Source organism: Perognathus longimembris, chromosome 28 (assembly GCF_023159225.1).
Source record: "Perognathus longimembris pacificus isolate PPM17 chromosome 28, ASM2315922v1, whole genome shotgun sequence".
NCBI lineage: Eukaryota > Metazoa > Chordata > Mammalia > Rodentia > Heteromyidae > Perognathus > Perognathus longimembris.
The window spans coordinates 16,965,949-16,986,782 of NC_063188.1; the positions used below are offsets into that span (position 1 = coordinate 16,965,949).

A 20,834-nucleotide genomic window follows, 5' to 3' on the forward strand; every position below is an offset into this window, starting at 1 on the left:
TCAGGACTGGAACAAGAGGGTGAGTAATTTTTAATGACATCAGGATCCCAAAGATTGCAAGCTGCCAGCCTGGACTGCCAGTAATGGCTAGAATTGTGCTGTGGTTCGGAACCTGCAGCTCATTATAACCTGGCCCGTGAGAATTTGAAGTGACAAGTCAGAATGCCCTAGTAATTAGAAGTCCTTCCAGATACTTCAAGACAATGGAGTCATCTTTCTTGTTTGGAGTGATCCTTGCTATCCTGACCGTCCTCATCATTGCTGTTAACACATTAATGATTGTAGCTATGTTGCTGTCAATCCACAAGAATGACGGTGTGGGTTTCTGCTTCACCTTGAATTTGGCTGTGGCTGACACCTTGATTGGTGTGGCTATCTCTGGCCTACTCTCAGACCAGCTCTCCAGTTCTGATCAGACCACACAGAAGACCCTGTGCAGTCTTCGGATGGCATTTGTCACTTCTTCTGCTGCTGCCTCTGTCCTCACAGTCATGTTGATTGCCTTTGACAGATACCTTGCCATTAAGCAGCCCCTCCGCTACTTCCAGTTCATGAACGGACTGGTAGCTGGTGCCTGCATTGCCGGGCTGTGGCTGGTGTCTTACCTCATTGGCTTCCTCCCACTTGGAGTCTCCATATTCCAGCAGACCACCTACCAGGGACCCTGCACCTTCTTTGCCGTGTTTCATCCAAGGTTTGTGCTGACCCTGTCTTGTGCTGGCTTCTTCCCTGCCGTACTTCTCTTCATCTTCTTCTACTGTGACATGCTCAAGATTGCCTCTGTGCACAGCCACCAGATCCGAAAAATGGAACAGGCAGGAGCCATGGATGGAGCTTACCGACCCCCCAGGTCTCTAAGTGACTTCAAAGCTGTCCGCACTGTGTCTGTTCTCATTGGGAGTTTCACTCTGTCTTGGTCCCCCTTTCTAATCACTAGCATTGTGCAGGTGGCCTGCCATGAATGTCACCTCTATCAAGTGCTGGAAAAGTACTTATGGCTGCTTGGTGTAGGCAACTCCCTGCTCAACCCACTCATCTATGCCTATTGGCAGAAGGAGGTGCGGCAGCAGCTCTACCATATGGCCCTGGGAGTGAAGAAGGGGCTCATCTCATTCTTCCTCCTCCTCTCAGCCAAGAAAGATGGTCCAGAGAGGCCAAGGGAAAATTCCTGCCGCATCATCACTATCTTCCACTCAGAGCTTGATGGCTAAGATGGTAAGGATGGAGATATTTCCAAGTGCCTTTATCCTCCCCACTCTGGATCTCAGCTAGGAGGTCACATGGAGCTAGGAGAATAACAGAACTTGCCTCTGGAAATTGACCACCTTTGCTTCTTACATCCCCTCGCCCTGAGAGGGAGAGGAAGGATCTTGCCTTTCTTCTACCATCAGTTTCTCCTGTTGCAAATCTCCACTCTTCCATGTTCTTGTTTTTTATTGAAGTGAGCCTGTTTCCTGTACAGGTACACTCACTTACAGCAAGAAATATACTGCCAAAAATATTTGTAGTTGAAATCTTATTTTTTTAACATATCGGAGCAACACTGTTCAACAGAAACATAATGCAAGCTGCAGACACAGTTTTAATATTCCAGTAGCCATGTTGAAAAGGAAACAGGCTAATTTAACATCTCAAGCTTTACATTCTTAGATTGTTTTAATCGTACATATGTTATGGGGTATAGTGTGATTATTTCAGTGCAAATCTATGACACAAGTTGGTTAAATTAGAGTGATTAACATTTCCATTCCTTAAACATTAATGTTAATGGTTTATTTAAATCAATATAATAAATATGTTTGCTTCAATATATAATCAACATAAAAATTTACGAATACTTTTTTCCATAGTAAATCTTTGAAATCTAGTGAGTATTTTACTGTTACAGAATACAGAACAGCTCAACTCAAACTAACCATATTTCAAATATTCAATAGTTATTTATGGCTTGTGCCTCCCATACTGGACAAGCATAGCAATCAGGTCATTTTCCTTTTAACTCTTTATTATAGTGATTTACTAAAATAATTGCTCTCAGAAAGTGAGTTCTTGTACATCTTGCCTTTCCCAAATGTAAATCAGAGATCATATATAGAGTGAGTTTGTATAAATATATGAACCTAAATTGTAGAGTCTAACACTTGTCTTTTCTTTATGGAGTTCAAAATACTGTTTATTTGGGAAATAGCCCATCTTGTGATTCTTTCTGCTATGTCCCCTCGCAGTCTACCACCTTAACTCCCTGGTACTCCTTCCCCTTGGTTGCCTCCTGTATCACTTGTAGCTACTTTCTGGTAACAATGCTGAATCACAAATTCTGAGGTGCTGAAAGGGAAGAAAGAGGACAAAGAGGCAGGTTTTAAGATGCACTGCCAAGCTCTCCAGACTGGATCTATCCTGTTTCTCGTAGCTAAACTTCCTTCCCTTTGCCCTCCAGATTTACATTTTCCTCGGAAACTCAGGCACACAAGATGCCAACAAAATCTCTCCGGAGACCCATTCATTCTCTTTCTGTGTGATATAATAGGGAGACTGCAGCTTAGTAGTAGAAAGCTGTCTAGCATGCACAAGGCCTGATTTCAACCCCCAGTATTTCAGGGAGAGAGGCGAGAAAGAGAAAAGGAGGTAGGGAGGGGGGAGGGGAGGGCTGTATGAGAATGTTGGCAGCTGGGAATTATGTTTGAGCTCCCTCCAGGCAGCCCTAGCAGCAAAGTTCCAGAGTACAGGAGAGACCCAGGAACCACAGTCGGCCTTCCTGAGCTTTCCTATAACCATTTCCTCAAACCACTGGTCTTCAAGGAAAATTCTTAGATAGTGTGGCTCTCAAGGCTTTAAACTGGATTATTTCTCCCCAGAGTTAGCGAGTGGACAACAAAAAGCAAAGATAAAACTAAAGTAGTGTTGATTGATTTACCTGAGATTTGGTGGCAAAGCTACCTTGGAAGGTTAGTTCCTCCCTTACATATGAAACTGTAACCCCTCTGTACTTCACTTTGACAATAAGGGGGAAAAAAGAAGCATCAGAATCTCCCAAAGGAAAAAAAACTCATTTGATGTGTCCAGTGTGCAAAGGCTAATTCTTAAAGGTTCTTGAAATTGTTTATTCAAATAATAAATTATAATATTCAGAACCTGAATGTAATCTAATCATCTCTTCTTTAAAAAAAGTTATAGCTGGGGCTGGGATGTAGCTCAGTGGCAAAGCGCTTGCCTAGCAAGTGCAACATCCTGGGTTCGATCCCCAGTACCAAAAAAGAAAACACCAAAAAATACAGTTAAAAAAAAAGTTATGGGGCTGGGGATATGGCCTAGTGGCAAGAGAGCTTGCCTCGTATACATGAGGCCCTGGGTTCGATTCCCCAGCACCACATATACAGAAAACGGCCAGAAGTGGTGCTGTGGCTCAAGTGGCAGAGTGCTAGCCTTGAGCAAAAGGAAGCCAGGGACAGTGCTCAGGCCCTGAGTCCAAGGCCCAGGACTGGCCAAAAAAAAAAAAGTTATGGCTCATGATGCTTTGCACTAGAGTGCAGAAGATAATGATCACTTCCTTTTAGATTTCACACTCTTTAAATTTTTATTTATTTTTTATTAAGTAGTTGTATGAAAGGATTTCAATTCCAGAAGTCAGTTTATGAGTACAGTGCATCTTGATCAATGTTACCCTTTCCATCATACCCCCATTATTTCCCCATCCCATCCCTACATGGTTCAATTTCTTACATAATGTATATTGAATATAATGACTGCATTTGCTCACCCTTCTTCCCTCCATTTGTGTACCCACCCTCTTACTACAGTCCCCCAGGTCTCACACTCTTGAAAATTCCCTTCTCCTTATCTTGAGCCTCTACCTAGTGGCTTGTTTTTCACATCAGCATTTCTTTGGCAAATCTTTGCAGTTTACCACCCTGGCTTATAAGAGGAATGAGCTGGCTTTCATCATAGCAAGCTTTATCTTCCTACAACAAAAGAAGTTGGAACCCTCTATGCCTGGAAAATACTGAATATCCAACAAGCAACAGTAAACTACCACTTTCTAAGATTGAGTTATAAATTACTATGAACTAAGTAAAACACAAAGGATAACCGGGCTTTAGACAAAATTGAAAGCAGGTTCAAACCAATTTTATCTTTATTGGTGGGTCAAAGCTTAATTCCTTGCCTTGTTGCAAAAGGCAGACCTTCCTGAGGTAACATATGCAAATGTAATTGTGTATGTGTGTGTATGTGTGTGTGCGTGCGTGTGTGCACATGGGGCTCGAGCTCAGGGCCTAGGCACTGTCCCTGAACTTTCTTTGCTCAAGGCTAGTGCTCTACCACTAGTGCCACAGCCCCACTTCTGGCTTTTCTGGTGCTTAATTGCAAATAAGAGTTTCACAAACTTTCTTGCTAGAGCTGTCTTTGAACCACAATCTTCAGATCTCAGCCTCCTGAGTAGTTAGGATTGATTACAGGCATGGGCCACCAGCACCTGGCTAGAATGTAATTTAATTTCCCTGATGTAATCATTCTGCATTATAAATTACATCAAAATAACACATTTTACCCCATAAATACTGAAACTATTGTCTAAAATTCAGTGGTCAGGCCCAGTAGTTCATGCCTCTAATCAGGGGATAGAGATTGGGAAGGTTATGGTTCAAGATTAGCTGGTCAAAAAGTTAGTAAGACCAATGTGGTGCATGCTCCCTGTGCATGCGTCTGCTCGTCACATGACTGGGGACACAGATTTTCTTCTCCCTGGGCCCCATCTATATCTTGCTAGCTATGTCCTTTGCCAAAGATCTTCAGTTTCGTGCTGTCCCATTTATGCAGTGTTTCTTTGATTTGTTGTGATTCTGGATCTTAGGAAGTTTCAACTTGTGCCTAGAAGGCCTAGTGTCTCCCCTACCCCTTCCTCTATTATTTTTACAGTATATGCCCTCATACTTTGGTCTTTGATCCATTTAGATTTGGTTCTAGTGCAGTGTCATAGATAAGGATCTTGCTTCATTTTTCTGTACATGACTAGCCTATTTAGCCAGCACCATTTGTTGAAGACACTGTCTTCCTTCCAACCTATGTTTTTGGCTCCCTTACCAAATATTAGATGGCTGTATATTTGGGGGATTAATTCTGGGTTATTTTTTCTGTTCCATTGGTCCTCAGGTCTTTTCTTATGCCAGTAAGCTGTTGCAAAGTATGCAAGCTGTTTTCATTACTATGGCTTTGTAATAAAGTTTGAAGTTTGGTATTGAAAAAAAAAAAGTTAGTAAGACCATTTCTCCATCAATAAGCTGGGCACAATGGTCTGTGGTCCCTGCTATGTGGAAAGTCATAGGGAGTGCTGTGGCCCAGCCTGGCCCCAGGTGAAAACATAAGACCCTACCTGAAAAATAACTAAAAGCAAAAAAGGATGAGGGTATCACCATATAAGACCTGAAAAATCACTTAGTACATGAAGGGACAAATATGCATACTTCTCTTTGGCTACCTATCTGCCTGTATTGATAATTTTGTATGACCCAAGAATGATGTTGTAAATGGCCTTTGGCAGGAAAAAGGTTTCCACCACAGTTTGGCTCAGAATCATAATCTCCCCCAATCCCTAAATAAGGTGGGGATATGTTTGTTTTAAATGAAAGATATGAGTCTTACACACTGGGTTTTAAAATAATAACAATTTCATATATTGTGTTTAATAAACTGCCTCTATATCGAAATACAGAATACTATGCAAATGTTTAGTGGCTTTCTTTGACACAGGCTCCTTCACAGATTAGGGAATGCACTAGAGAGGGAACATTTATATTTCATTCACACATCCACTACCATCTCCTGGTGGACTTTCAAAGAAGCCAGAGTCTGTTCTCCAATTGATATATAGATCTATATCAATATAGATCTGTATTTCTGTCTGATATTAGAAAACTGAGGGAAGTAGAAAATCATTTAGGTAACTAAAATTCTACTATCCAGAGATAACCACTATTACTCTCCACCTTTTTTTTTCACTTAACATAATGAATATTTTCCTATGCTATTAAGTCTTTAAAAACATGATTTGTAATGGTTAAATAGTTTGTCAACAAAAGAGTACGTAATTATTTTAACCATTTCCATATAGTAGTATTAAAATTTAGGTTATTTCTGATTTCTCCTTGTTTTAATGCCACTATAAACACTCTATGTACAAATCTTTGATGTACCACTGTTCAATTCCTTCAGCACAAATGATATTATAAAGCAGTATTATGAGATTAGGGAGTATTAAACATTTATTTTTTTTGACAGTCCTGGAGCTTGAATTCAGGTCCTGGACACCATCCCTGAGCTTCTTTTGGTCAAGGCTAGCACTCTACCACTTGAGCTACAGTGCCACTTCTGGCTTTTTTTGTGTGTATGTATGTGGTACTGAGGAATCAAACCCAGGGTTTCATGCATGCTAGGCAAGCACTCTACCTCTAAGCCATATTCCCAGCCCCTTATAGGAATTTTAGATTTTTGCTAGCATTTCTTGCTGTGTCACATTTCTTTGGGATGGTGGATAAGAGAAGTCATAAGTGAACCATAGAATACTCTTATGAATAACTCAAGGAAATAAAAGCACATGAGTTCCTGAAAACATAAACAATACTGAGGGATTTCACTGCTCTGTTTTTTTTAACTTAACAAAAAGAAATCTCTTGATATGCTCTGCTGTTAGGGTTAATCTGTATCTTTTTTTTTTTTTTTTTTTTTTTTTTTTGCCAGTCCGGGGGTTGAACTCAGGGCCTGAGCACTGTCCCTGGCTTCCTTTTGCTCAAGGCTAGCAATTTACCACTTGAGCCACAGAACCACTTCCTGCTTTTTCTGTTTATGTGGTGCTGAGGAATTGAACCCAGAGCTTCAAGCATGCTAGATAAGCACTCTACTGCTAAGCCACATTCCCAGCCCCTAATCTGTATCTTGGAAATCAGAAATCTGGACTAACAAAATACCACAGGTTAGGCAAGCCCCTATCTGTGCAACTCCATCATCACTATAGCAAAGTGTATGGCAGGTGTCAGTGGCTTATACTGTAATAAGAGGCTGAGATCTGATCATCATGGTTCAAAAGCCAGCCTGGGCAGGAAAGTCCATTAGATTCTCATGTGCAACTAACTGCCAAAAAGCCAACATTGCTCAAGTGGTACAGTGCTAGTCTTGGAGACAGAGCACAGGCCCTGAGTTTAAACCCCAGTGCTGGCGCGCACACACACACACACACACACACACACACACACACACATACACAGATGTATTTATACCCAGATATTAATTTCAGTGTTTTCATTCAAAAGTTTTCTGAAGTAGTTAATTTGTGTAATATCATCAAATGTTAAGTCACTATGGGAATAACACACACACCGAGCTAGGAGACAATGGGAATAAAACACACACCGAGCTAGGAGACAATTCCTTTTTTTTTTTTTGGCAGTCCCGGGGCTTGGGACTCAGGGCCTGAGCACTGTCCCTGGCTTCTTTTAGCTCAAGGCTAGCACTCTACCACTTGAGACACAGCGCCACTTCCTGCCTATTCTGTTTATGTGGCGCTGAGAAATCAAACCTAGGGCTCCATGCATGCAAGGCGAGCACTCTACCGCTAAGCCATATTCCCATCAAGAATTGTTGTATGTAGCTGAAGCCTTGAAGCTCTAGCCTCAGTTTGCTGAAAGGGAAAGATGTGCTCCACCTAATGGATCGGCCATGGAAGGTTAAAGTGCATGAGAGTTTAACATGCTACTATCCAGCCATATGTTCACTGGATTTATAAGCTGTTAGTACCATAATCAGCCATTGGGCCCAAAGTGCTCTCTTATGAAGAACCCTAGAAACAGCTGATAAAGCTTCTCAGGGTCCACAAGTCTGTTTAACACACAAAGAAGTTCCTGCTTCTTTCAAACTCTACATAATGGGGCTGGCAGGATTCATCTCCTCCTGAACACCAGAAGAACCAAGACTATGTCACAGCCAAGAACCTGAGGGAGGCTATGCCATTTGCTTACTTGTGCTTTTTTGGTGGATATTGCCCAACAATCCCATAGTTTAATCATATTTCCCATTTGTTATATAATAAAACCATATCATTTTCAGTTCTGTCTCAATTGTGTTGACATTTAGGACTAAAAAGCTGATAAACACACTGAGATAGCAGTCACAGGTCTAGTAAAATGTCGTGCTGTCTTGCCAAACTGCTCAGTGTGCTTTTACTACCTGTAGTATTTTCATAGATTGGTCCATTGAGCCATTGAACCAATCTAAAAATGCTTCCTATAGAAAAGCAAATGAATGTCCTATCAGCTCAGAGGTAGTTCTATAAAAGGTGAGAAAGTGAAACCAATAAATTGCAGCTAAGGTTATTTTACATGTGAAAAGCAGAGCTACAATGCAAACATTTTTCTAAGGAACTTAGACCTTCAACCTCAAAAATCCAAATACTACTTCAAGATTATCAGGTCCTTTAACCATCTGTTACAATAAATGTGTTAAATAATGTTCTTATTTATTAAATAAACAGTAGAGATGTGAGATACAAAGAGTTTACAATGAGTAAGGCATAGCTCCAATTTTGGATTCTAAGGAGAGTTTACAATGAGTAAGGCATAGCTCCAATTTTGGATTCTAAGGCTGACACACTGAATGGAGTGATGAGTAATATCCCTCAAAACCCCTTAGAAATCAAGATGGTTGGGAATGGCCATTTTAACTGGGAAGACTTGAAGACATTTGGGGGGAAAAAGGCAATTTTATTACTTACACAAATATCCTATTAGAGTCAGCTTTAAAACTCCCTTAACTGATAGGCTTTAGTGAATAGAGAATAATAATTTATAATTCTGTTCTTAGTAGTCATTTATCATCTACATTTGTTTATAAGAAAATAATATTCTTCACTAGAAGAGAGGGTGAGAAATCTAGTTTCATGTCCAAATTACTACATTTCAAAGTGGCATCTGTATCAAGAATTCCAGGCTCTGCAATGAATGAAAATGTTCCAATGCAAAACAGGAACAAGTTCTTGTTGTTCTGGTGTGTTGTCTTTAATAACAAGAACATTTTCCTGAATCCTGCTATCCTACCTACCTGGAGGAAGAAAGGGTAGGCTAGTGATGAACCAGGTCATGGAGAAGAAAGCCCAACAAAGGGAAGAGAAGGAAGTAATAGAAAGTGGAGAACAAAGCCGAAATGATAGAATCACAGTGACAGGTCTCCAGGAAAATAATCTAAATCCTATATTACAGGTAAGTGTCAAAGAGTGAACAACCACAAAAGCTATTGATCTTCTTTCTTTCGTGGTGCTATAAAGATAGGGGAATTAATGAAATCAATATCTTTTAGTGCTCACCTGCCATAAACTTAAAGCCAATAGGACAAGGAAGTCCGTATACTTCTAGCACAGTGATTATAAGCATGGGCTCATGAGTTAGACTACCTGGGTTAATATCCTGGCCCTGTCATTTTCTAGAGGCAAAGCACTTCACTTTCTGTACTTCTGTTTCTCATCTAAAAAACCAAGAACAGCATCTACCTCAAAGGGATTGTTATAAGAACTTTTGTAAACACAATAGATTTACAATAGTACCTGGTATATAATAGAAGCCATATAATTACTAACTATTGTTTTCTTTTTCCTCTTAAAATAGGTTCTCATGGCTTGGATGTAGCTCAGTGGCAAAGTGCTTGCCTAGCAAGTGCAACATCCTGGGTTCAATCCCCAGTACCACAAAAGAAATGACAAAGAACTTCAGTTAACAAAATCGGGTCTCATTATGTTTCCCGAGCTGGGCTCAAACTCCTGGGCACAAGTGATCCTCTTTGCTTCCCCATGCTTGGCTTAGTTATTACTTTTGTCTGCATTGTCTCCCTCTCTAGCATGTCTCAATGAAATGAAAAATTATTTTCAATTTGTAGTCTACAGGTTTTGATTTTCATCCCTTCAAATATGACTTGCTAGGGCTGTAAGACATCAGTTATGAATTACTACAAGTTCTGGGCTATTAAAGGGGGTTTTAGGGAGTACATGAAGAAAGTCTGAAGTACCTATTTGACTTTCTGTAACACAGATGTGGAGTAGGCAATGGGACACAGAATTATGGATTGCAGGGGAGACATTATAGGCTGTAGATAGACATTTGGAGGCCATTAGCATACAGACATTATTTAAACCCATTGCAATATTGCCTTTCTAGAAGGTCAGTTTGAAGTAATCCTCATCATAAACTATAATATTTCAAATTTTGAGTTATTTTAAATCCTGTCGTATTTGTTGAACCTTTACTAGGTTTTAAGCACTTGATCTGATCCTTTGGCTACAGAGCAATTCATTTAACAAATATTATGATTACATATAATTGTGCTAGGCCCTGAGAAATCAGCAGTGAGAGAAAACAACATAATTCCTGTTGTGGAGTGATGGGAGAGGTAGGTATTATTCAATCACCCAAATACAATGAGAAAAGTTATTTACATTAGGATAGAGGAAATCACTGGAAGGCATCTGTTAAGGACATATATTTGAGGTAAATAAGAGCTATTTTTCAGTATTTTTTAAACCACTTGCAACTTGCATATTGTGAAAATATGACTTCCCCTTTTCCCCATCTAGTTTGGAATGAGTAGGGTAGTTTGATGGATGCTGTAAATGTTTTAAATATATATATATAGCCAAACAGTGGTGGCTCAAGCCTGTAATCCTAGCTACTCGGGAGGCTGAGATCTGAGGATCATAGTTCAAAGCCAACCCAGGCAGAAAGTCTGAGACTCATCTCCAATTAATTAACCCTCCCTCAAAAAAAGTAGGAAGTAAAGCTGGAGCTCAAGTGGTAGAGTGCTAGCCTGTGCAAAAAAAAATGTTCAGGGACAGTTCCTAGGCCATGAGTTCAAGCCCTAGGATGGGCACTAAAAAAATTAAACAATAAAAGTAGCCAGGAACCAGCAGCTCACACCTATAATCCTAGCAAGAGGTTGAGATCTGAGGAACATGGTTCAAAGCTATCTTGGGCAGGAAAGGCCGTGAGACTATTATCTCTAATTACTTGTCATCAAACCAGAAATGGCACTGTTGGCACCAAGTGGTAGAGTTGAGGGACAGTGCCCAGGCCCTGAGTTCAAGCCCCAGGTCTGACAAAAAAGAAATGCTAGGAAGGATATGGAACAACAGGGACTCTTGTTCATTGCTTCTGGGGATGCCAAATTGTAGAGCCTAATTGGGAGGTAAATTTTGCAGTTTCTTTTTTGTTTGTTTTGTTTCTGTTGATTGATTGATGGTTGTCATCATGAGGCTTGAACTCAGTGTTTGGGCGCTGTCCCTGAGCTCTTTGAGCCACAGTGCTACTTCCAGTTTTCTGGTGGTTAACTGGAGATAAGAGTCTCATAGACTTTCCTGCCTGGGCTGGTTTTGAACCGCAATCCTCAGATCTCAGCCTTCTAAGTAGCTAAGATTACAGGTATGAGCCACAAGTGCCCAGCTTTGCATTTTCTGATAAAACGAAACCTAGGGGCTGGGAAAGTGGCTTAGCGGAAGAGTGCTTGCCTAGCAAGCATGAAGCCCTGGGTTCGATTCCTCAGTGCCACATAAACAGAAAAGGCTGGAAGTGGTGCTGTGGCTCAAGTGGTAGAGTGCTAGCCTTGAGCAAAAAGAAGCCAGCGATAGTGCTCAGGCCCTGAGTGCAAGCCCCAGGCCTGGCAAAAAAAAGCCTTCTCTTATCATATGATCCAGTGATTGTGCTCCTTGATATGTACATAAATGAGCTGGGATATGTTTACAGAAAAAAAACTGCACACAATTGTTTATAGCAGCTTAATTAATACTAAAACCTGGAAGCAACCAATATGCCATTGAGTAAAGTAAATAAATAAATTATGGTATACAGGCCTGGCACTAACACAAGAAATGAGCCATCAAGCAGTGAAAAGACATCAAGGAACCTTAAATACATATTATTAAGTGAAAGAACCCAATGTGAAACATCTACTATATGACCTAGTTATATGACACTCTGGAAAATAAAAAAAAACATGAAGACAGTAAAAGATTCAGTGATTTCCAGGGTATTGGGAAAGAGAGAATAAATAAGAGAAGCACAGAGGATTTTTAGGGCAGTGAAACAATTCTGTATGATTCTCTAGTGGGAGATACATATTGTTAAACATCTGTCCAAATGTATACTGTCTTCTTCACAAGAGTAACCTCCACTCTTCCTTTGACTCAATTTAAATAATATCCCCACTAGAAACTTTGGCAAATAACCTAGGTAAACTGTTTCTCCTCTGTTCTTTTACATGGCTTTGTTCAACTCTCACATAGGACTTAAAATCTGATGCAATTATATACCTACAGTCTACTCTTCCACTATAATATGAGCTAAAAATAGAAACTGTGTATTATGCATTTTTATATCCCCAACATCTAGCAAATAAAAGGAACATATTAAATGTCTGAACAAATAAAAAACAGATAAATATGAAGAAAGACCTATTCATCTCATCAATGCTTGAGTGCCTACAGTGCAGTAGGTACTGTTCTAGTACAAGAAAGCAGGAAGAACTTTTGCCTATAAGACAAACAGAATTCTGCATTCTGCCTTATGCCTCATTTAGCCTTTTATCTATAGAATCTTCCAAATGAGCCACTTGCTTGTTTGTTCATGCTTTCAGAAAAACCACCTGCATGCGTGGCACTGAGCCAACAAATAGCAGTATAAAAGCACAGTGCACATATTCTATTTTCATAAATACAGGCTTTAAGAATCCAGTCTTGGGCTGAGAATATGGCCTAGTGGCAAGAGTGCTTGCCTGGTATACATGAAGCCCTGGGTTCGATTCCTCAGCACCACATATATAGAAAACAGTCAGAAGTGAAACTGTGGCTCAAGTGGTAGAGTGCTAGCCTTGTGCAAAAAGAACCCAGGGACAGTGGTCAGGCCCTGAGTTCAAGGTCTAGGACTGGCAAAAAAAAGAATTCAGTCTTCATCATGTCATAGTCAGATTCATTATATCACTTTCTGGGGAATATAACTTGGAATAGGCAAAGGAGAAAATAGTAAATGAAGACAAAGTCAAAGTCATTCTGCCAATAAATACTTTAATGAGAACCAATGTCTATTACAACATACACAGCAGTAATTGTCCTTGCCTACACCTTCTGGTCTAGCCCAAGTTTGGTTCTAACCAATTACATTTAACCCACCTTCATTTTGAATGTTACCCATCAGTATCCATCTTCATAGAAGATACCAATCTAAGGCCAGACTCTCAATGTTAACACTTTCTCTCAGGGAAAAGTTAACATGGTACCACAAATACATAAACAACTTTGAACCATCTATTGTTATTCCATCAGGATGTCTTTATAAGATCATTGGTTGAGTAAACACTTACAATGTTGTCAAAATACATTAGAACACGAATATTGGGAAAAGGAAAAACAGTAGAAAGGCTGGGATCACAGATATCCAATTCTTAGATTTGAAGCCTCTTGAGCTGCTCATATGTAATAAAAAACTGAGGAGAAAGTCATGGAAAATTTCCAAGTTGATACTGAAAGCAAAACTTAAGTCTAAAATTTATGCATGGTTTTCTCTTAAATTAAGATTCTTAAGGCATTGACTTAAATATCATTTTTAATAATCTGCCAGATTATGTACGTACTAAGGGCCTCCTGTGTGCCTACTACAATCTCTGGCACAACAATAGAAGCAGATTAAAAATATAATCTTAAACCGGGCACCAGTGGCTCAAACCTGTAATCGTAGCTGCTCAAGAAGCTGAGGTCTGAGGATTGTGGTTCGAAGCTAGCCCAGGAAGAAAAATCCCTGTAAGACTCTCATTTCCAATTAATGACTCAAAAATTGGAAGTAGCACTGTGGCTCAAGTGGTAGAGCATTACCCTTGACCACAAAGAGGCTCAGTGACAGCACCCAGGCCCTGAGTTCAAGCCTCATAACTGATATATATGTGTGTATATATATATTAGAGGTTGGAGGCATGGCTCAGTTGGTAGAGCACTAGCCAATGAGTAAAAGCATCAGGTACCAAGTTCAAGTACTGTTCTCAGACAAAAAAGAAAAGAAAAATATAATTATAGTCCTTAAGAGCAAACAGGAATATACGTGGGCATGTGCACACATGCACATACACACACAAGCACACATATACATGGACACACCAAGAACATAAATGACAACATATATGTCAGTGCTAGAAAAGTTGCTATACATACTGAAATCCAAACAGGGAAATAGATAGTATGTCAGCCTACAGACCCCATAAGGACAAGGAATTACTTTAGAACACGGTGAAGTTCAATGCATCATGCAGTGTCCAGAACATAGCCTTGTACACAGCCAGTGCTCCCACATAGCTGAAGGAGATTCACCCATGAGGAAAGAATCTTAGTTAACTGTGGATTCTTTCCCTCCATAAATGTTTTCTGTCTTGTTAATATTCCCCAGATATTTGGTCCTTTAATTAGGGGTAAAAAAGGTCCCTATCACCTCAGCACAAACTTTCCTATGGGCATCTCCCCAGAGTTTCTTTTTTTTTGCCAGTCCTGGGCCTTGGACTCAGGGCCTGAGTGTCCCTGGCTTCCTTTTGCTCAAGACTAGCACTCGACCACTTGAGCCACAGCACCACTTCCTAACATTCTGGTTTAAAAAGAAAATTTAGCTCAAGACATGAGTTCATGCCCCAGGACTAGCACAAAAAAAAAGAGGGAGAGAGAAAGAAATTGACCACTCTTTACTACCTCCTTCAGTCTGTATTAGCCTTCAAATGAGAAGTTCCCTCTGTGGTCGCCAGTGGCATGTTTAAGTTTCTTACTTGCTAAAAAAGACTTAGTAATCAAATTTTCTTTCTCGTACCCTAAAATTACCTGGGATCTTGAAGCATTTGCTTCTAAAAGGATACAATGATGTTCCAGGGGCCAAGTCGAAGCCAGTTTGGCCAAAATCCCTTATAGAGGGCAAAAAAGCCCTCATGTTTCCACATCTAAGGGAAAAAGACATAATCAAAATCAGAGTGAATTCCCTTTTCCTCTTTACACCTGACAACCACCTTCCATTCCTACCTCAGCAACTATGCCTCTATGAATGGCCTTTTTTCTCTAAGGATACACTTTGAGTTCATATTCATCTACAAAACTTCACAAATATTTACTGAGCAATGTACACTTTTCAAGGCTGATTACAATTGTAAACACGTTTCAATATCTGTAGTTGCCAGCCTTCAAGATGGCCCTTAATGAAGCCTACCTCAGTTATATATGCCCTTACCTCACAGTATATCAGGATTGCTCATTTCACCAACAGAATACAGAAGCAGCACACATTTATCAATTCCATTACTACATCTTAAGATATAATTTACAGCCCATCACTGGTGGCTCATGCCACCATATATATATATGGTATTCACACTGTAGGACACCAGATGCATTTCATAAAGAGAGGCTTACCTGTTAAGAAATTAAGGCCTGAGTATTTTGTTTTGTTTTCTTACTCATGGCTCTGCTCTACTACCAGAGTTATATTTAATACCATCAGTCTGGCTTTGTGCTGGTTAATTGGAGTTGGACTGTCACAAACGTCTGCCTAGTTTCTGGGCTAGTTTCAAACCTTCATTCTCAAATCTCAGCCTCCTTAGTAAAGGCATGAACCACCAGTGTCCAGCCAGAACAATGTATTTAAAATGCAAATCTGGTCCGATTAAAACTTTTCAAATATTCTCCCCAAAGTAAAAAGTCCAAGCATCTCAATATAATATTTCCACTCCTTTATAACCTAACAACCCTTAGCCACCAGTATGAGGACCACAGTAAAAAAATACTGCTTGATGCCAGTGCTCTGTTTATCAAAGCACTCACACGGATGGGCTGTGAAATCCCTCAGTGCTTCAGTGTCTACCTTGTGGGGCAAAGTCGAGAATTTAAAGGCTAAATACATATAAGTCTCATTAGACAGCTCCTGACACACAATAAAGCACTCACCAGATGTATTATTCAATTTACTACCATCAATAGGGAGCTAATTTCCAACTTTCCAAATTGGGTATAATTTGTTCCCATGGAACTCTTGAATTTATCACTTATGAGGCTTTATTGATGATCTCTTTGTATAGCAACAGTATTTTTTAATAGCTATAATTTCTCTGTAGCGGGGCTGGGAATATGGCCTAGTGACAAGAGTGCTTGCCTCGTATACATGAAGCCCTGGGTTCAATTCCCCAGCACCACATATACAGAAAACGGCCAGAAGTGGCGCTGTGGCTCAAGTAGCAGAGTGCTAGCCTTGAGCAAAAAGAAGCCTGGCAAAACAAAAACAAAAACAAAAAGAATAATTTCTCTGTAGTTACAAAAATGATTAATGATTAATACATAATAAATAATTTTCCCATGAAACTGAGAACAGCAGAGAAATTATATGGCACCATCCTATTTTAGCAAAAAACTTGTTTTCATAACAGTAATGTCACCAATACGTATGTAACACATTTATTAGATTCAGCTTCCATCAAACATAACAGCAGAAATTGTCAATGCAAAATGTGAACAGCAGAGCAATCCTGAATTTGTATCAAGCATCTGGTTTTGTTGTGGTAGTGGTAGTGGTGGTTGTTTTTGCTGGTACTTGGGCTTGAATTCAGGGTCTTACACTCTTGCTTGGTTTGCTTGCTTGATGGGAGCTCTACCACTTGAGTTATACCTACAAACTTGCTTCTTGCTGGTTATGTAGAGATGGAGTCTCATGACCTTTTCTGCCCAGGGTGGACTTGAACCTTGATCCTATAGATTTCAGCCTCCTGAATAGCTAGGATTACAGGCCTAAGCATTTGGCATTTTGTTTTTTTGTGTTGCTTTTTTTTAATTTTTGCCAGTCCAGGGGCTTGGACTCAAGGCCTGAGCACTGTCCCTGGCTTCTTTTTGCTCAAGGCTAGCACTCTGCCACTTGAGCCAGAGCGCCACTTCTGGCCGTTTTCTGTATATGTGGTGCTGGGGAATTGAACCCAGGGCTTCATGTATACCAGGCAAGCACTCTTGCCACTAGGACATATTCCCAGCCCTTGTTTTTTGTTTTCAAGTACCGGGTTTTCAATTACAAGGTCTCCTATCTGGAATGGGCAACTAGGGGACATATTAGAACTTTCTATCAGTATTTCTACATGTTGTTATTAATGAAACTATCCCGCATATATTCTCAAGCACTCAAATTAGAATGATAATTATAAGACCACTGTATCAGCAGATTGCCAATGGCACAGATACCTGGGAGGAACTCTGAGAGACTACTAAAAATATTCATAATGAGCCTTTCACTTTTGGAAAGATATAGAGCAACTAAGAGAAATGACTGAAAATTGTCTGAACTATCAAAGAAAATGAAAAATGTAAACCAAACCCACAGTGTGCATACCTTTAAAATGCCATCCAAAGTGCCCTTGTAGAGATCAACATGTCCCACAATTGCCCTCTGATTCATCATTCGAGTTCGCACCACATCAACTGGATTGGATGCCAGAGCCCCAGCCAAGCCACATGTAAAGCTGGAACTAAAGATGAAAACTTTAAATAGATTGCCCATACTTCCACCTACTGCCAACCTAAACAGAAATGATACCAAACACACAGGTACAATAACTCAGAGCCTGTAGATAAAATCAGACACTCTTTCATTACAAGTTACAAAGAAAGGAAATCTTTTCTAACAAGACATTCGCTTTTATTCAGTTTTCAATCTGAAACCCAGCCTCCTCCTTATGAGTACATAAGGCTAACGAGATCACTACATAGGAAGTACCAATCACCTATTAGTAAATTTTTCAAACCACTGCATCATATGTCAAATGCATTTGAGTAACAAAGTATCACAAAGGTTACAAGAAAAAGAAAATGGAAGATGAGCGTATCAACCATCTGCAGCCCCAAACTGTGCTTTAATTTCAAAAACCTCTAAAAAATATTCTCCTTTATTCTAATTCACATTGAGAGTTTACTTTGTGATACTTTGTGAAAACTAACCAAAGAAAATTATAGAAGTGCTTTTTAGATGCACAGGCTGTGTCTGAATAAATGCAAGTTCCATAGACATCTATTAGGCTACTACAGTGCACACTATTCCCAAGTAGCTAAGGGCCCAGAGCACCTAGGATCAGCTCTGTAAAGTAGAAAATGTTCTGTGAGAGAGAAAGAAGGCATGGTATAGGAAATGGGAGGGAGGGGAAATATAATCAAACTACCTTATATACATGTATGAAAATGTCATAATAAAACCCATTACTTTGTATAATTGATTTATACTAAAACAAGAAAAGTATAAAATGTTCAGAAAGTTTAAAGGGCTAGCAATAAGAGAGACAAGAGTATTAAGGCCATCCATACCAGTTTTACTCCATTTGAGGATATAAATGAAAGAGGCTTTTGGTGCTCAAATTGCTAGAAATAAAGTATGATCAGAGCCAATCCTACTTACACAAAGTGAGTTAAAATGGTGTCTCCCATCATTCCTGACATTATCAGGTGCTTTTTGGTAATATCATAGACTGGTAGTTCTACTCCCACAACGATAGCAGCACGCTGAGCAGTTGGGACCACACCCTACAAAACACAAGTGTCATTATATGCCAAGGAAACAGAGAACAACACAGAGTCCAAGTGAATAAAAATAGGCTGAATTGAAAAAGGCCAGAAAAACCCAAGTTTCTTCTTTCAAATCAATAATCAACCCTGGAATACCTATAAATTCCCAACTCACTTGCTATAGTAAAAATACAATAATTGATGTTAGCTAAAGTATAAGAGAAAAAAAGAAACATAGATAAATTAGATTTCATCATAACTGAAGACTTCTTTGACATAAAAGATACCACCAAGAAAATGAGAGAATTCGCACATGGAAAAAATATTTGTATATCATATTGCTAATAAGAGATTAAGGTACAGAATAAAGAACTTAAAACAATAAGTATCAGAAGATATTTCCCCTAAACAAGATATACAAGTAGAGAATAAAATAGCACACATAAAGTTGCTTAACACTGGTCATTAGAAAAAACTATCTAACTTACACCAAGTGTAATGGCATGCCATTTGATACCTACTAGGATGAGTATAATCATTGTGTACGTGTGTGCCAGTACTGAGGCTTGAACTCAGTGCTTCTCACTCTCACTCAACTTTTTCTCTGACCACTGGCACTCCACCAGTTGAGCCACACCCCTACTTTTGGATTTTTTGCTGCTTAATTGGCGATGAGTCCTACAGACCTTTCTTCCTGTGCTGGCTTCAAACGTCAGTCCTCAGATCTCAGCCTCCTGAGTAGCTAGGATTGTGGGTGTAAACCACTGATAGCTGCTTTATAACCATTTTCAAAATTAACAAGTGTTGGTGAAGATGTGGAGAAACTAAAATCCTGATCCATTGCTGGTAGAAATATAAAACAAGATACCAACTATGGAAAACATTTAGCATTTCCTCAAAAAGTTAACATACAATTACCAGATGACCTAGCAATTCAATACCTAGGTATATGTACAAGAAAAGTGATAATATATTCATGTAATATATACACAGATGTTCACAACAGCATTAGGTATAACACCAATGCCATAGCAGCTGCCAAAATGTTGCTGCTGCCAAAGCAATATCGTCACTATAGCAACTGTTGTAAGCAAAAGAGTACAAAACATCTCAAAATGTTCATTAAGTATTAAGGGACAAGCTGGGCTCTGGTGGCTAGTGCCTATAATCCTAGCTACCTCAGGAGGCTGAGATCTGAGGATTGGGGTTAAAAGCTAGCCCAGGGGGGAAAGACCATGAGACTCTTATCTCCAATAAACTACTCAGAAAATGCCAGAAGTGGTTCTGTGGCTCAAGTGATAGTGATAGCCTTGAGCACAAAGAGGCTCACGGACAGCACCCAGGCCCTGAGTTCAAGCCCCAGGACCCACAAAAAAAGTATTAGGGGACAAAAAATAGCATATTCATACAATGGAATTATTATTTGGCCACGAAAAAAGAAATGAAATACAGAGCATTTGCCTAACTTGTGCAAGGCTCTGAGTTCAATCTCCAGCACCACAAAAGAAAATGAAGGACGTTTGCATGATACAACACAGATGGACCTTGAAAATGGAAAAAGGAAAAAAAGCCACTAAATTTAGGGCTAGGATAATGGCTCAAGTGGTAGCATACTTTCCTAACAAAAACAAAGCCCTGAGTTCAAACCCCAATACCACCAAAAACATGAAGGAAGGTCTATTAGTAGATATTTCTTTCTACCTTTCTCACATTCTATTGATAGTCTTCTTTACTACTGGAATAACAGTGCTCACAATATATTTAAAAGTTACAGCAGCCAGAAGCTGGTGGCTCAAACTGTAACCCCTAGCTACTAATAAGGCTGAGATCTGAGAATTGCAGTTTGAAGCCAGACCAGGCAGGAAAGTTTATGAGAATCTTATCTCCAATTAACTACCAAGAAGCTGGAAATAGAGCTGTACCTCAAGTGGTAGAGCACTAACCTTAAGCACAAAAGCTCAGGGACAGCACCCAGGCCCCGAGGTCAAGCCCCAGGACCAGCACAAAAAGGGAAAAGAGGTTATACCAAATTGACAATTTAAAAGAATAAATATTAGAAGATAATATGACAAAAATATTAAGTGATTATCTCTAGATAATTACTAGAACTTTTCTTTCTACTTTTGTGTACTTACAAATATTATCTTTTACTTTCTTGGGTATGCTAATCGCAGGGCTTGAACTCAGGGTCTATTTCTTCCTTGCCCGATTTTTTTCGCTTAAAGCTGCCACTCTACCACTTGCACCACATCTTCACTTCTGG

The 20,834-nt window shown here is 39.6% G+C and overlaps 2 protein-coding genes across 5 annotated transcripts in view; one reads left to right on the top strand and one right to left on the bottom strand.

Annotated features, from left to right (window-relative positions):
• Positions 1 to 203: 203 nt before the first annotated feature.
• Gpr119 (G protein-coupled receptor 119) lies at positions 204 to 1,211 on the top strand. Its single transcript, XM_048336788.1, has one exon. The coding sequence runs from the start codon at positions 204 to 206 to the stop codon at positions 1,209 to 1,211; it is 1,008 nt and encodes a 335-aa protein (XP_048192745.1).
• An 11,859-nt stretch (positions 1,212 to 13,070) lies between these two features.
• The window catches only part of Slc25a14 (solute carrier family 25 member 14), a 24,035-nt gene continuing 16,271 nt past the window's right edge, over positions 13,071 to 20,834 (bottom strand). For all 4 annotated transcript variants that reach the window (XM_048336394.1, XM_048336392.1, XM_048336393.1 and 1 more), the window contains 4 exons: positions 18,465 to 18,589; positions 17,409 to 17,544; positions 14,908 to 14,988; positions 13,071 to 13,503 (listed from right to left, as the gene is read on the bottom strand). In XM_048336394.1, coding sequence (XP_048192351.1) covers positions 13,462 to 13,503; positions 14,908 to 14,988; positions 17,409 to 17,544; positions 18,465 to 18,589 — 384 coding nt within the window. In that variant the 3' untranslated portion in view covers positions 13,071 to 13,461. The remainder of the gene's footprint in view (positions 13,504 to 14,907; positions 14,989 to 17,408; positions 17,545 to 18,464; positions 18,590 to 20,834) is intronic.

What these genes read in the sequence shown, in the direction of transcription:
- Gpr119 (XM_048336788.1), top strand. Translation starts at nt 204, where the DNA reads ATGGAGTCATCTTTCTTGTTTGGAGTGATCCTTGCTATCCTGACCGTC.